This window comes from Eumetopias jubatus, unplaced genomic scaffold (genome assembly GCF_037043125.1).
Source record: "Eumetopias jubatus isolate StellerSeaLion01/CBP00866 unplaced genomic scaffold, mEumJub1_p1.0 scaffold_2, whole genome shotgun sequence".
Lineage (NCBI taxonomy): Eukaryota > Metazoa > Chordata > Mammalia > Carnivora > Otariidae > Eumetopias > Eumetopias jubatus.
The window spans coordinates 80,982,424-80,999,009 of record NW_028274808.1 but is presented as its reverse complement, the minus strand read 5'-3'; the positions used below and the strand labels follow the sequence as shown (position 1 = coordinate 80,999,009).

Below are 16,586 nucleotides of genomic sequence, written 5' to 3'. Positions count from 1 at the left end.
GCTCCTTCATAAATTAATGGTTGTGTTCAGGGTTTTGAAGAACTTGAAGTTAGTGTTGGTGGACTAACTTTCGGAAAAAGTCTTGCACATGTTTCCTTTGTATAATAAAAAATGCTAAAGAAAAACTTGTGAAACATGGAAAGTTGCCTTGTGAATCAGTAAAAGCCAATTTTAAGCTGCTGAGGGGATTCTGGGCACAACTACATTTTGATAAACTTGTTGGCTCATGAAGTAATTCATGGTGCCCAGCCCATTTGTCTAGTTGGGCCCTTACAGATCCATGCCCCTTGAAAAAGGTTGCAACGACCCCTGCAGATGAACCGTGCCGTTAAAACTCCTCATTGCCCCCTGCCTACCACGCCAGTCTAAATTACTCCATCAGAGTTCTGTGGCAATGGGAAAAGGGCTATGAATTAACAAATTCTATTTTTTTTTTTTAATAATTGAAACAACCAGTGAGGAATGCGGTACAATTTGAGGTTTTTTGTGAAGAAGGCTTTTAGGGACAGGGCTTTCTTTACATCCTATTATGTTTGTTCTTGGCAGCTAATTATTTTATTTAAATGATACTTAATTGTTTTACATTATATTTTATACTGCAAGAACTTCAAATACAGCCTTTTCAATAAATCTGTAATGCTCGGTTTTTACCCAAAATAAGTTTTTATGGAAGGATGTAAGGAAATCTCTTTTTTCCACCAAATCACACCCAGTTGCTCTCTGTCGCCATATCAATCAAAGGTTCATTTCTTCAGCTAAGAGAGGTTTCCAAGCAGGGAAACTCATCTTTATCTTAGGAAAAAATTCTGCATCTTAGATCCATAACACTTAACGGGGTTAAGAATCTGTTTAAAGATATTATTTCTTTGTTTATAGCGTTACAAATCACAAATAGAATTAAAGTATAAGTTTTAAGTTGAGGGTATGTGTGCGAAGAAAAAATGGAATCAAGTGTTGGTATAACAGTTTTCTTCTTTTTCTTTGCCCTTTCCATTAATAGCAAGAGTATTGAGAATTCATGCAAAATTCCAAACCAAGTTCCCATAGCAGCACTTAAATAATGTCTGCACACCATTTCCAATTAGAATTAAAGATTGTAATGGAACGCAATTTATGCCATTATAATATGGAGTTACTTTAGTGATTTTAATTCTTTTTGTGTCAATTAACGTTGCCATGGAAACAATCTCTTGCTAATAATGACCTCATCTTCACACACTTAATCAAAATCCAAAGATGGATTTGAAGATTTGAGGCTGCCTGTTTTATTTATTTATTTGCATTAACTTATTCAAGGATCTCTCTTAGTCATTACGTTAGCAGCAAATTCCAGTGTAGTATGACTTCAAGCTCTTTCTTGCATTTCTGCCTAAAGGAAATCCCCGCTAAAAGATCACTTCCAGTTTGGGTTTTTTGTTTGTTTATTTGTTTTATTTAAGGGATGTTTGTTTCTGTTAAAAGAGTAAGCACCAGCGCTTTCTCCTTTGACCTCCAAAGCACCAACTTTGCCTTTAGGCAAAACGAGATTCCAGGCTTTGCGCGCTCCACCAAAGTCCGGCCTTTTCGGTCCCCGCAGGCTGCCGTAGTCAGGAAAGGCAATCCTTGGTTGCTGCAGAAAAGTGCCACCTGCCTCGGCAGTTTCACTTTCGATTTCCTCCGGATCTTCGGCGGAGGCCTGCCTTGTGGGGCGCTTGGAGCGGGGGTTTGGATCCCGGCCGCCAGGTAAGCCAGGCAGCCGCACGGGCGGTTGGAGGCCCCAGTGTTGGCTCGCTCGGGGCGGGTTTGGGGAGCAGCAGCGGGGATCTGGGCCAGGCAGCCCCTGAAAGGCGCCGGGAGGGAGCGCGGACCCCGGGCGCCAGCAGAATGCGCTCACGCTCTCCTCGGCTCCTGGAAAGGCCAGGAGATCTGTGGTCCCCGGCTCTGAGAACCCCTCCGGAGGGGCGTCTAGACCGCGCGGGGACGAACGGCAGCGACCTGGCCCCACCGAGTTGCCTTCCGAGACCAATCCTGATTGTCCAAGTTGCGCAGGAACCCAGACCTGAGCCTGCGGGCTGGGCGGGAAAGCGGGCCCCGATTGCACGGGCCGGCCTCGCTTCCTAGGGCTCCGGGGCTGCACTGATTACCTCGGGGTGGTTCCCCTGAGCCCCAGGAATTAAGAGCTCGGACTAGCCCACCTTACCGAGTTCCCAGGTTGCGGACGCCCACAGTTGTATGGCGTTAGGTCCTGTCATCAGGGCTTTTGTTGTGTAGGTGTGTGCGCTTGCTCCTTGCGGGTATTTCTGTTTAGGGTGTCTAGCATTAGGATGATGGCAGATAAGGTTGGTGGTGGGTTAGCGTGCCCCCCCCCACGCCTTAGTAACACAGGACTGTTGAAAAATTGAAAACACAGTTTAGTGAAGAAAGTAATATTCACTGAGACCCATCCATAATTTCTGTATTTTACTCTCGTATGTGCTACTTTCTATCTGAGCTAAGACTACCTATTTTATCAATTAACAGTATAAATAGTTGTCCACTTTCATTTGAAAATTCTTCCTAAATATCATTTCTAATTTCGCATCTTTTGATTGGCTACCTATTCTGTCATTGTGTAGGCCCCATAAATAATTCAACCATTTCCCAGCTGTGAGGCATTTAGGGTGTTTGTGAATTTTTCTTTCATTTTAGCATCCCAGGTAATACTTTGATTAACTTTATTTTTGAAACTGTGTTACAGATGACTCACTTGGACTAGATTCTGGGCAAGGAAGTTATTACAATAGATGCTGTGTTCTAGTATGGTCTTTTTAGATCTTCATACCCATTGCCCAGTTGTTTTCCAGAAAAGTTTTGGCAGTTTACATCATTCATGTAAGGTTGTGCCTATTCTCACCAAATGCATGCTAGCTCATAATATATGTCTAATACATCAGCCTCTCTTTGGATTTTTTTTTTTTATGGTAATGTTTCACAATTCCAATTGCTTGAATTTTGTGCAAGAGTCTAGAGGATTATCTTTGTGTGTGTGTGTGTGTAAATGCATTACTGGAGTTACTGCATAGGCTGAGTGTTAGAGCAGGATGATCTCTTAAGTGATCATCTAGCATAACTCCCTTATTTTGCAGATGAGGAACCTGGGGCCTTGAGAGGTGAAATGACGAGTTCTCCAAGGTATACAGCTAAATTAAGTAGCAGAGCTGGGATTAGAATTCAGGTTTCCGTCTCCCAAGTGAGTACTCCTTATGCTGCATTGGGTGGTCTCTCAACTAAACTGTGGCATACTTGTATGAGAATTTAAAAAAATGTTGACATCACTTGGATTATTCTGTCCTGTTAGAATTGTACCAAATAACAGAGATTTTAGTCATCTGAGGGATGTTTCACACTGAAAAATGGGAAAATTGACCATTTTCGTGACTGGGACTAAAAATTCATTACTTAGAACAGCAACCCCTTCAAGACTTTTTGACAGTTGTTTTCAGATTCCCTTTCTGTCAGAATAAAACATCTAGTAAGTTATAATTTGTACTCTGTCATCTAATTAGAATTGAGCTGTTCATTCTCATTTGTTGTACCTTGAAGGTTTTTAAAAACGCCTTGTCACTTTAAGACCAGAGAACAATGGTTTTTTGATTTAGGGTTTATAACAGTTTTTCAACCTCAGTTGACATTTTGGGCTGGATAATCCTTTGTTGTGGAGGACTGTCCTATCTATGCTTTGTAGAATGTTAAGCAGCACCCCTAGCCTCTTATGTACTAGCGCCACCCTCCTCATTCAAGACAATCCAGAATGTCTCCAGACATTTCCCCATGTCTGCATTCGCTTATAGGAATCATTTGGGAAACTTTATAAGATGTAAGTTATAGTGCCCCTTGCCTAGGGAGTCTGATGAGGAGTAGACTTCAGGAATCTGCATTTTAGCAAGCGTCTCCATTGACTCGGATGCAGCTGGTTCTTGTACAACATAGAAACAGGTCTGTTTTCTTCATCTTTCTTTTATTTGCTGGTCAGTAACAGAGATATTACTATGCTGTAGCCATTTAAGTGCACAGAAGATACCGTGCTAGTCACTCTACCCGTAGTTCGTGGGTGGGGGGAGGAAGGGACAGGGATTTTCCTTGGCACTGACCTTAGATGCCTCCCACAGGGTTGGCCAGTGAGCTTAGGTACCAGGGACACCATTTTCCCTGTCTCTGAGAAGCTTTTCCTTGGCACTGACCTTAGATGCCTCCCACAGGGTTGGCCAGTGAGCTTAGGTACCAGGGACACCATTTTCCCTGTCTCTGAGAAGCTTTTCCTTGGCACTGACCTTAGATGCCTCCCACAGGGTTGGCCAGTGAGCTTAGGTACCAGGGACACCATTTTCCCTGTCTCTGAGAAGCTTAGAGCCTACCACGGGAGACTGGTCAGCAGGAGAACTATGCAAGAGCCTGATAAGTGGAAAGGGGTGCTGTGAGTGCTGGATTCTGGGCTGGAGTGAGGGAGGGGAGGAAGGTAGCCCCCTACCATGTGGGGAGGAGGGATTGGTATGAAGCCTTCAGAAGGACTAGGTACCCCAACTGTCTGAGGAGGGTGATGTTTAGAGAGCTGGTCTCAGTGTCTGATGCCCTCTCAGACACTGAGGTATTAGTCTCGAGCTGCATTTACGTGGGTTGTTATGTTATGCTTCATTGTAATTATTTGCTTTTCACATTTTTTTCACCCTAAACTGTAAATATTCTATGAGGAGGTGAAAGTTTACAGGTAACCATTGCCAAGAAGCAAGGATTTGCGAGTCCTCTGTTCAGTGACGTAACTCAAAATCACGTTAGGTAGATTTCTTAACCTTTGACCATTGTATTTCTTCACAGGCTAATTGACAGCACTTTGTGCCTTTAGGCATTTTTCCTTCAGTGCTCCCGCTCTCCAGCTGGATCTCCCCTACATCTCCATAGATGTCTGTGGTCGTTCCCCACCTGTCACGGGAGGATCTAGACATATTCCAAAGGGCAGCTTTGAAAGGGCTTAGGCTTTGGGACCCCGCCTTAGTTGTGCTTGCCACCTCGCAGGGTTACCGTGTGAATTGCTCGTGAATCTAACGCAGCCTGGCACATAGTTGGATGAATAAAATTTGGTTCTTTTTCCCCCATTCTTTTACTAAAAAAAAATCTCTGCAGGGCAGTTTGCGGATGTTCTTATACTAGACCTCTCAGTAGCTTCTGGCAGAAAATATACTGCCTTTGACTTAATAGCCGTTTCTGAAAATAGGTCATTTAAAACAAGCCTGAGTAGGAGTCAGGGGAGGGAGAGAGGCATAGAGGTGATTATGGCTTTAATTTTGAAGGGAGAAGTTTTATCAAGGTGACCCTGCAGAAAGGAGGCCTTTTTCCTCTTCTGTGTTTATGGTTCAAGAGGCTTTTCTCTCGCTTCAGAAATGGTCAGAACTGTGCCTTCTGCCTTAACCAATTTAAAAGATGAACACTTAAAATTACGTGAGCCAAGTGATGGGAAAAATTGTGATGTTGAGACCAATTTACTCATACAAAATGGATTTATGGCAAGTCATTAAGTAACGGGGAGTACCAAGGAAGCCTAATGAAGATGAATGTAGAAGATGTGGTCTCCTAGAGTGATGGATAAAATGCGTTTGAAGCAACCACCCCCTTTTCAAATAACTTCTGAAATTTTTTTTTTTTTTCCCAAGAGATTTAGCAGAATGCAGATGCTCTGGAGAAAAAAATGAAAAGCTTGAGAGTAGTCTTGCCTTTCACATGGCTTCCCATCTTTTGAGGGTGAAAAACTAGTACAAAAAAAGTAGAGAATGTCAGAGAGTAGTGACAGATTGTAGCCAGTACAACCTTTGGGGGACGCCGCCATGTCAGAACTAGGTGAGGTGGCCCACCTCTGCTCTGCCCTGGGGAGCCGAGCTCCGGCAGGTCTCTGCTCATGACCCTGTCGTGTTTCCTGTCGCTGACAACGGTGTTCCCCAGACTTGCCAGGTCAGAGAAATCTGCCGGGCGTGTGCGAACCAGTTCCCGGGTTCTGCCCCAGAACTACTGAATCAGAATCTCCAAGTGAGCCAGTTGCTTTCGTGTTTGGGATACTGAGCTGGCAGCTCAAGTCCAAGATCTCTTAGCCTGACTTGCCCTGCTTGCCAGGAATGTGGCCCTGCTCCCTCCTGCACCTACATTTTGCCCTCTTGGCCCGTATAGCGTTTTCTCCTCAAACGCAATTACACCGTCCAGTGTCTTTGCTAAGATTTCTCTCCTTTCGGCCGGTGGGCTCCTTTCCCTTCTCGCTCAGCACAGGTGTCACCTCCAGAAATCCTCTGCCAAGCTGTGCCAGGTGAGCTGCTTTCTCTACGTGCTGTTCTCTGCATAATTCTATCCACATACATACAACTTCTAAAAAGTTCTCCAATGACGTGTTTTTGGGCCAGCTTTGGAGTGTAAACTCTGAGGGCCCGAGGCTACCTGTATCTTAATTAGTGTTAGCCCCCCCTCCCCCAGCCTGTGCACCCGACACTCAGGCACTGCACGGAAGTTTGAAGTGTTGAACACCTTCTGGAAGAGATTGATGCTAATTGGAGTGAGGATGTGGCTTTAATGGCAGAGGTGTGATCTTTGATGAGCTTAGAAGAGTATTATCTGTGCTTTTTAAAAAGGTGAAGAAAGAAGATGAATAACATTTTAAAAAATAGCCAATACCAGCAGTTTGTCTAGGCTTGGGGTCTTTTTGCTGTCATTAACTTTTATTTATTTATTTATTCATTTATTCTAAAGATTTAATTTTTTTTGACAGAGAGAGAGAAACAGCGAGAGAGGGAGCACAAGGAAGGGGGAGTGGGAGAGGGAGAAGCAGGCTTCCCGCGGAGCAGGGAGCCCGATGCGGGGCTTGATCCCAGGACCCTGAGATCATGACCTGAGTCGAAGGCAGACGCTTAACGACTGAGCCACCCAGGCGCCTCTGTCATTAACTTTTAACTTTGGATGAGGTAGTTAGTAATATTCCTGTCAACTAGATTTTCACATGACCATGCATCTTAGTGGTTTTTGTTTTTGTTTTTTTTTTAACACGAAGGAAACGGCTAGTTTTGTCTCGGTCTTGTACATAGAAAGCACCATCATGGGATTTCACGTCTGATAAGAAATGCACCTGACTCATGAGCTGAGTCTCCATCAGGCCTTCAGAGTTAACAGTCTCTAGACCCGTTCAGTGACAAAACAGCATGTGTTCAGGACATAAATAAGGCAGTTGGTAGACGAATGGGAAGATTTGTTTGTTTTTACTAAACTCATCAAGAGTACTGAATCTGTTACAGGATTTACTTTGTAATATTTTTTTCTTGTGCTCAAAACAGCATAAATAAAATTGTGTGGTCTGAGTCTCAAATGAATAGTGGTCGTCCTGAATAGTAGTTGTAATTCCAGTTATCTACTGAGACTGTAGCTAAAAAAATAAACTGGCAATCCAGTGGGAAAGTTAAATTAAAATTTGCTGAGTAAAATCACTAGCTGATCGCATTTTAAACATCTTTCAAGCCTCAGGAGGATGGAGTGGGAAATGGTCCAAAGAACAGCCCCAAGTTCAAGCGTACTCTGTGAAATTTGTATTTTCTTTTATTTAATTGAGGATGTTGATTTTTGGGGGTTAAAGAAAATTATTTTCCTTAAATTATAATCACTTTTGTTTACTCACACTCTTGGAGCAAGAGTTTAAATTCTTCTGGATTCTAAGTTCTTTAAGGTCAGAACCTGTGTGAAAGCCGTGTTTTTGAAGTTCCCTAAAATATGTGTGGACATATGCGTATTTGTTCAAGAAACAAAAAGCCAGTAACCGAGCATTCTAGCTTAACCAAACTGCTTGAGCTGGCCGATTCACTGTGAGAAAATCTCTATAAACAATGTTCCTGAACCCATATTCAGATCGTGGAGTGGATAGACTTGAAGTAAGCAGTGCTGTTTATGGAAGAAAGTGTTATAAAAATTTGGATTGAAAACAATTTGAGTTCTTGAGGAGAGTCCTTAAAATATTGTATCCATACTGATTTTTAAGTGTCAGTACTATGTGGCTACAAAATAACAGCTGAATTTGACGGAAACAAATAGTAATTTCCAAAGTCCTTTTGCTGTTAGTTTTTGCTTAAGTAACTATAGTTTTGTTACATTTGTTTATCAAAATACTTTGACCCAGATAACTATTATATAACAAGATGAATTTTGAAAGGAGTGATTGGCAGCTGTGTATGTTTGATTTGGGTATATAATGCTCTGTATTTCAGACTCCTCCTATTCTTGAATTTTAAGACTTTTTCGTACTAAAAGGCAACCCTCTGGAATGGGAGAAAACACTTGCAAATGACATATCTGATAAAGGGTTAGTATCCAAAGTATATAAAGAACTTATAAAACTCAACACCCAAAAGCCAAATAATGCAATTAGAAAATGGGCAGAAAACATGAACAGACATTTCTCCAAAGAAGACCTACAGATGGCCAACAGACACATGAAAAGATGCTTAATACCACTGATCATCGGGGAGATGCAAATCAGAACTACAGTGAGCTACCTCCTCACACCAGTCAGAATGGCTAAAATCAACAACACAAGAAACAACAGGTGTTGGGGGGTAGGATGTGGAGGAAGAGGAACCCTCCTACGCTTTTGGTGGGAATGCAAGCTGGTGCGACCACTCTGGAAAACAGTATGGAGGTTCCGCAAAAATTTGAAAATAGAACTGCCCTATGATCCAGCAATGGCACTACTGGGTGTTTATCCAAAGAATACAAAAATACTAATTCAAAGGGATACATGCACCCTGATGTTTATAGAGCATTATCTGTAATAGCCAAATTATGGAAGCGGCCCAAGGGTCCATTAGCTGATGAATGGATAAAGAAGAGGTTGGGGGCGCCTGGGTGGCTCAGTCGTTAAGCATCTGCCTTCGGCTCAGGTCATGATCCCTGGGTCCTGGGATCGAGCCCCGCATCGGGCTCCCTGCTCAGCGGGAAGCCTGCTTCTCCCTCTCCCACTCCCCCTGCTTGTGTTCCCTCTCTCGCTGTGTCTCTCTCTGTCAAATAAATAAATAAAATCTTAAAAAAAAAAAAGAAGAGGTTGTATATATATATATATGTATATTTGTGTGTGTGTGTGTGTGTGTGTGTGTGCACGCACGTGTGTGAGAGAAATGGAATATTACTCAGCCATCAAAAAGAATGAAATCTTGCCATTTGCAGTGGCATGGGTGGAGCTAGAGAATAATATGCTAAGTGAAATAAGCCAGTCAGAGAAAGACAAATACCATATGATTTTACTCATATGTAGAATTTAAGAAACAGAGCAAACAAGCAAAGGGAAAAGAAGAGAGAGGCAAACCAACAAACAAGACTCTTAACTACAGAGAACACACTGATGGTCACCAGAGGGAAGGTGGGAGGGGGTTGGGTGAAATGGGTGATGGGGATGAAGGCAAGCACTTGCTGTGATGAGCACCAGGTAATTAAGATAAAAACTTAAAAAAGAAAAGACTCTCTTAATTATATAGAGCATATATCTGCTCTAATAGAGTAAAAAAGCTCTGGCTGCATTAGGAACTTTCAAGAGGCTGTATAAGGTTGTGATTCTGAGTGTGAGCTAGTCGTCCACTTACCAGCTATGTGACCAGAGCAGGACCTCTGTGACTCTTTCTTCATCTGTAAAATGAAGATTAAAAACAGTACCTACCCCATCACATCATAGGTTTAAATGGATTACTATATGAGAAGTGCTTAGGTGAGTGCTGACATATAGCACACTAAGGTATTAGCTCTCAGTTATGGTTATAATTATTTTTAGAAACACTATTTTGCCATCAGTTTGTCAATATGTCTGCATTACATAACACAGACTTTAAAATACGACTGTGTTGAGCTTGAATGTTGGCTCCATCACATTTAGGGGCACATTATTTCAGCTTTTTGTGCTTTTATTTTCATTAGCAAGGTGGGGATATTATGACTTCCTTCTCAGGGTTCCTATGAAGGTTAAATGGGACCGGGTTTATAAGGAGCTCAGCAGAGCGCTCAGCATAGAATGAGCATGCAGTAAATGATGGCGGTGGCAGTGGTTGTAATGGGTATACTGCCTGTGTGTGAGACAGTAGTGACCAGTGATTAAGAACAGCAGCTCTGTTAACACAGGGAGCCATGATGAGGCCCGTGTCGTGGGGTTGCTGTGGGATAACTGAATGAGGTCATGCATTAGCTTAGCATCTGGCTGATAGTAAGTACTGGAAACATGCTAGCTGTCATGTTGTAATAGGAGTGAATCATGTTGAGTCTTCAGATGTAGTCCTTTGGTACGTGATTTCCTATAAACAGGCTAAAGGCTTTTTTGGGTGAATAATTAACTTTTGTCTTTACTTTTATTGCTCCTTTTCAGATTTTTGATCAGGATTGTTAAAATGAGTCTACGGAAGCAAACCCCCAGTGACTTCTTAAAGCAAATCATCGGACGACCAGTTGTGGTAAAATTGAATTCTGGAGTGGATTATCGAGGTAATATTTTCATGCTTTGTCCTCACTGGTGCAACTAAATGAGTAAATATGACCTAACTGGTTTTTATTAAGCTCTAAAACATACCCAATAGAAAAAAAGGCATTGGTTACCAGTAGTTTTTATGTCCATTTCTTTTTCTACCTCTGAGATGGTTGCCTTTGGAGACAGGGTGCATAGCAGATTGTGTGCTTTTGACTTCCGGTGTGATTTATGTGACTGTTGTCTCCTTGTCTCTGCTTTGCGACTGGATGTGTACATCCTGGTAATAGCCAGGATTCTCAGTCACCTCAGGCAAGAATAACTGGAAACCGAAGAACACTTAGCACAACAGCATGTGGTTTTGCCGAAGTATTCAAGGTCGACAAACAGCTGTTTAGACAGTATCATTTTACAACATGAACTTCCCACTCTTACAGTACACGTGCTATCCAAATATACCTTTCCATTCTTTTCAAGAATGCTACTTTTAAGAGGCGGTGACACTCCTGCAATTAACTTTGTGGGAGGAATGGTGTCAAATCCCATTTTTTAGTTACTAAAATCCTAATCTTCCAAAATTCAAATACGTTAATGACCTGGAGTATTTCACGGGTGCAGCTTACTAATTCATTAGCAGAGTAAAGCCTTTTTTTGGTCTCTTTTCTGAATGAGGATGGTAGTCTTGAGCTTTTTCCTCTTTCCACACATGCAAACTTAGTTTTCCTGAGAACTTACTAAGTGTCCAGTGTGTGCTAATCATTTCAATTTCCAATTTATCTTCACATAAATCCTTTGAGGTATCTGTTTCTCTCTACCTAGTAAGGGAAGAGCTAGGACTCCCAACTCAAGCTTGACTAACAGCCTGGTTAAGAAATCACCCTGCTGTTTATGTACTGCTTTAGTGTCTTGACGTCAATAACCTATCTCCAGTTTAATTTTTATAGTAGAACTAATAGATTTACACTGAATACTGAGATATAAAGTCTCTACATACCACTTTACACCCATGAACTTTTGATGAGCCCAAAGGAGATAACAGACTTCTAGAGATTTGAGCATATTCACCAGTTGGTTAGGGTGGGAACATTGTGTTCAGTGTCTTCTCAGAACCCACTTCATTGAGGAGATCAACCAGCCTAGCCAGGCTTTTTTTCTCTATACTCGTTAGGGAAAATTTTTTTTTATCTATAAAGGTGGCATACATGTTTTTCTTTTTCTTTCTTTCTTTTTTTTTTTTTAAGAATTTCAAAGCAAATAATGAAGAAAAGTATACAGAAGAAAGCAAAGTCTCCCCAAATTCTTCCATCCAGAGATAATCAGGTCTACCAGTCTGGACCTGTGTCCATATAAGCATAATTTTATATAAATGGGATCAACTATTCATACACCCTGATTTTCTTCTTCTTTTTACCTGAAAAGAGTGCATTCAGTTCTCTGACAATATAGAGTGTTTCATGCTGCATAGGAGTACCTTGTGTAGATGTGCCACAGTTTTGTTTTTGTTTTTAACCAGTTTTCCTATTAATGGGCTTGCAGGTGTTTACCAATCTTTTTGCTATTTTAAGTAAACAGCTCTGCTCCTTTGACATGTATCTTGAGCACTTGTCCAAGTATTTCTTTAGAATAGATTCCCTGGCCTAGGATTTCTGTGTTAATGAGCATGCCCAGTGGCCCTCCCCTCCGGGCAGATGGGCTTATTCTTCTCCGTGTTCTCAACAGTCCTTGTATTAGCCTTGTTTTCAGCGTTTCCATTCTGATTGGCAACAAGTGATAGTTTCATTTTATTTCTGTTTCTTTGTTTACTAGTGAGGTTGAACAGCCTTTCACATGGCTAGTAACCATCATGATTAAATTAAAAACCCCAGCTTTCGGTAGCAATTTCTCTTAAGTTTGAAGAAAACTGTTCTTTCTGTTATTCATAGTAGTTTATCCCTCAGAGATGGGAGGGGGTTACCATTACGACCTCCTGGAATCTTTTTCTTAAAACAACCTTTGCTAGGAGAATAGATATTTTTCTATTAGTGAATATTTCATTTTGAAATGCTTTGGGTTAACTTTCAAACAGGTTTGCATGTCATGTTTCGGAAGTTTCTTGCTCACTTAGGATTGTGGTTTAGATGTAAAATAATACAGCAGGAAATAAACTGGAAGGTTATAGCTTAAGCTCTCTTTTGACGGGAAATAATTGTTAGTAATTATTCATAATCTCTTCTGATTCTTTGAAAGTGTACAGCTTCTAGCAGTATTCCGTTAGATTACTGTCGTGTGTTCTCATTACACACACAGTTTGGAAAAGAAACATTTTTGTTTAGAGGGAAATGGGGGCAGAGGCAGGGAGTGAGGAGCATATTAACGAAGTGGAGACTAAGAGAAGCTCTCGACTTGGCTAATTGAATCAAACTTGTAGTATTTGTTTTTACTCGATTCTTTTTTTTCTAGAAAATACCATGTGAAGTTAGAGACTCAGAGGCTTATATGTGTTACTCTTTTGAGAAAAATTATCAGGGCAAGTTTTGCACAATTTATACTATCTTAACACAGTTAAAAAGATTCACTCAGTTTCCTTAAAAGCTCCTTAGAATGTTCTTGGCCATTTTTCTATATTAGTCTGGATTTGAAACTCTTCGAACTCTAACAAAACAGAAAGGGATGTGTTAACAATGCAATATGGTGCCCTGTCTTCTCAAGCTGCTCTTCACGAGGAGTCACATCACAGCTTTCGGGTGCTCCTTCAGGAGCACCTGCTGTCTCCTCTCCTATTATTTTAACAGATTGTGGAGACTTCCTCTGAACCCTGGAGTACATTCATCTGCTGCGGTAGATGTTGCGAAGGAATGCAGTAAATCAGCCAGACCCATATTTCACTGAGTGGCTAAAGTAAGGAGCGCCACTCGCAGCGAGGAGCCTTGGCCAGTGGTCATTTGTCCCTGCGCAATTGCCCACTCCCGATTTTAGCTTCCAGAAAACGCTGTTTTATTTGGAATATGCATGTTACGTGATTTTTGTGAAGGCTTTAGGACTTACTGTTGTTAACCACACGGCCCAGGAAGCATGTGATAGTTTAATGTTTCCCCTGTTGGCGGTGGGTCCATGACTGCGTTCGCCCTGTATGCTTCTTCGCCGTCACTCACATCGGCGTAGAAAGAAACGATGGCGTTTCACTTACAGTGTGAATTTTTATATTAAGCATGTAAGAGCTAACAAATCACGCAGTTGTCAGCTCTAAGGTATACCCTGTAATTTTCAACTCTTATTTGCCCTGTATATCTTCTCTTTGATGAAATCTGCCTCCAGGGGTCCTGGCTTGCCTGGATGGCTACATGAATATAGCCCTGGAGCAGACGGAAGAATATGTAAATGGACAGCTGAAGAATAAGTATGGCGATGCATTTATCCGTGGAAACAATGGTAATATTCTCTCGCCGTACGGTTGTGCAACATCCAAGAAAAGTTTGTTTTTTGTTTTTTGGGGTTTTTTGTTTATAATCAGGATCCCCAGCGCATTTTCTACATAATTCAAGAGTTTAGTTTCAGTTTTGTGTTGTTTATTTTTAAACTTTTTCAATCTCAGATCTTCATTGTGACCAGTTTCTTTTTTTTTAAGATGCTTCGCAGAATTTTGGAATAGACATGACATTCTCACCTTCCCTCTCTTTACTAATGAGGACCTGAGGGGCATTAGGACACTGACCCAGAGCCCTGAATACAGTTTATTAAATTCCCCTGATACTGCCTCTCACGTTGGAAGTTGGAGTTGTAAGAGTGGCCACTATTTCGCCTGTATCTTTGGTTTGCAGTATCTGGAAGGTAGCTTGTCCTGATGTCCTTTCTCTCTTAAACGTTCAAATGCTTTTTGTGGAGGTTTGTATCCTTTACTTTGGCAAAAATGACAAAGTAGGAAACATGATTCTAAAGCTACTCCACTTTTTAACAGCTAGTATGTTGCTATGATTATTATGGTTACTCTTAAGTACCTTGTCTAAAAAGAAAACTACCAAAGAAGTTGTATTTGAATTTCTCAGGGGGAAGGGAAAAACATCAAAACTGAGGGAATTATCCCTTGACCCATCCCCCACCCCCCCCTTTGGTCCCATTCCCCAAATGGAGCTCGGGGGCTCCTGAGTTCGGATTTTTTATTGATGTGAATTCTTTAGTTCTGGGTAATTTCTTCATCCCCCTTAACAGTTGGATCTCGGCTCTGAACTAAATATCCTGACTTTTGTTGTAGGTGTTCTGTATCCCGTTCTTACAGTACCATATTTCTTCACCTCCTGTCTTTGTATACATATTTTGCTGGCTTTTTATTCCTTCCAACATGTAGGGTTTCCTCGACTTTTTTCTGTTAGTCTTATTTTACTCCCCCCATTTACTAGAAATGTTCTGATGGTTGCCCCTCTCCAGACAGCTGAAAGCAGTGGTCACCTGTGAGTGGTGACAGGCTGGATTCTGTCCTGTGCTCACTGCTTCTTGGGCTGGTCCAATTCTACCGTCGTTCTGCTGCTTCCCTTCCTGATAACTTTTTCCATGATGTAATCAGTGGTAGTTACCCTTAGACTCCCAAATTCACATCTTTGTCTCTTAAAAAGGATCCTGTTTAATTTGTGCTATGTTCTTTGATCAAGGTACCTCTTCATGGTCACTTTGAACGGACGGGCCGGAGTCTGAGGGGGCCTGGGGGTGGGAGGGGAAGAACGCCTCTGAAAGCCTGACCAGAGTCACCTAGTTATTAAGTTTTGTCTTATTCTGATGTCCTAAAGAGTTCAGTTTGGGTGGTCACAAGAGGATAGCGGAGCAAAACTTTGGATAGGTTGATACTTTAAAAGGGAACGCAGAATAAAGATTTTAGTATTTAAAAACACCCCCAAAAAAACCCCCAGACTCCTCAGCTCTTGTTTATCCTGTTGTAGTTAAAATAGTAAACAGCAAGTTTAGAGTTTATGTTGGAGAGATGGATGAAAATATGTTTTTTATTGTTAATCTGAGGTTTCGCCTGGTAAATTTACTGATTTACCTTACTACAAGGAGAATTGTTATAATTATAAAACATTCTTACATTCCAGGGGTTTTCACATCCATTTTTTTTTTTTTATCCTCCTGGTCACAATTTACAGTCAAATACATAGTGAACACTAGAACACAGTCCTATAAGACGTCAAACCCAGGTCTAGATTCATCAAATCTAGTTTTTCAGTAGTCCTAGAATTTGTTGTGTGGTATGAAAATTCCTTTTCAGTTTGCAGAGCTGTTGGGCCAAAATCTATTTGCTTTGGAAACTTGCTATTATGATTTTTTAAGCATAGGTGTTTTTTTTTCAGCGTGTTGTGTGTTTTTCCTTTCCAGTGCTGTATATAAGTACACAGAAGAGAAGGATGTGAAGACGCCGAGAGGACAGTACTTTTCATACTTGGATATATTTTTTATGAGATTTTTTGGTTCTTTTGTGACTTGATTTGTCCTGTTTCATAATAGTTGGTGATTTTTCACTGACGTGCGAGTGAGAGAAGTGCACAAAATCGTGGATGTAGTTGTAAAGAGCTTCCTCCATATTTAAGTTCCAGGCATTTTCTTTTCCCGCTCTGTCAGTGTGCAGAATGCAAAAGAATAAAAAAGAAAGAAAGAAAATCCATTTCTCTCTACGTGATTTCTAATTCAGGTCTCAAACCGCGTCATTTGATTGGATTTGCTTTACTCACTTGTCTGAAGAAAGCATGCATATGATGATCATTAAACCATTTTAGAGATGTCCTTCTTTGTCCCAAATTCTTCGGCTTGCCACACGAAACGCTCGAGGGAAGATGTTCTACAGAGGCATCCGGTTTCAGTCCGAGGCCGCAAAGGATTTGCGAGGTCAGAAGTTCAACCTCTGATCCTGTCACCTGGATAGAAAATAGAGCTGGGGATCTAAAGGGGCCACGTCCACAGAGGGAGCGGGAATGTGCATGGAGCTGGGGGAACTCTGAAGGTTAGCCATATTCCGGTTAGCTGAGAGCGACGTCAGTCTGCAGTCACCTTGTACCTCGTCCTGCACAGGTAGCCTTGCCCGATTTTCTTGCCTTCTCTCGGGAGCCTTGGCATCCGTGTTCTCTTAACGTTTATGAAGCACAGGAGGTGA

The 16,586-nt window shown here is 41.5% G+C and overlaps 1 protein-coding gene across 2 annotated transcripts; it reads left to right on the top strand.

The window, feature by feature from the left end:
* The first annotated feature begins 1,616 nt into the window (after positions 1–1,616).
* On the top strand, positions 1,617–16,219 carry LSM6 (LSM6 homolog, U6 small nuclear RNA and mRNA degradation associated). Of its 2 annotated transcripts, XM_088021025.1 has the most exons (5): positions 1,638–1,722; positions 3,105–3,208; positions 10,379–10,494; positions 13,769–13,882; positions 15,815–16,219. In XM_088021025.1, the coding sequence occupies exons 3-5, from the start codon at positions 10,401–10,403 to the stop codon at positions 15,847–15,849; spliced, it is 243 nt and encodes an 80-aa protein (XP_087877151.1). In that variant the 5' UTR covers positions 1,638–1,722; positions 3,105–3,208; positions 10,379–10,400; the 3' UTR covers positions 15,850–16,219. The 2 variants fall into 2 exon arrangements, with proteins under 2 accessions (XP_087877152.1, XP_087877151.1); XM_088021026.1 differs by lacking the exon at positions 3,105–3,208 and having other exon boundaries at positions 1,617–1,722.
* Positions 16,220–16,586: the final 367 nt, after the last annotated feature.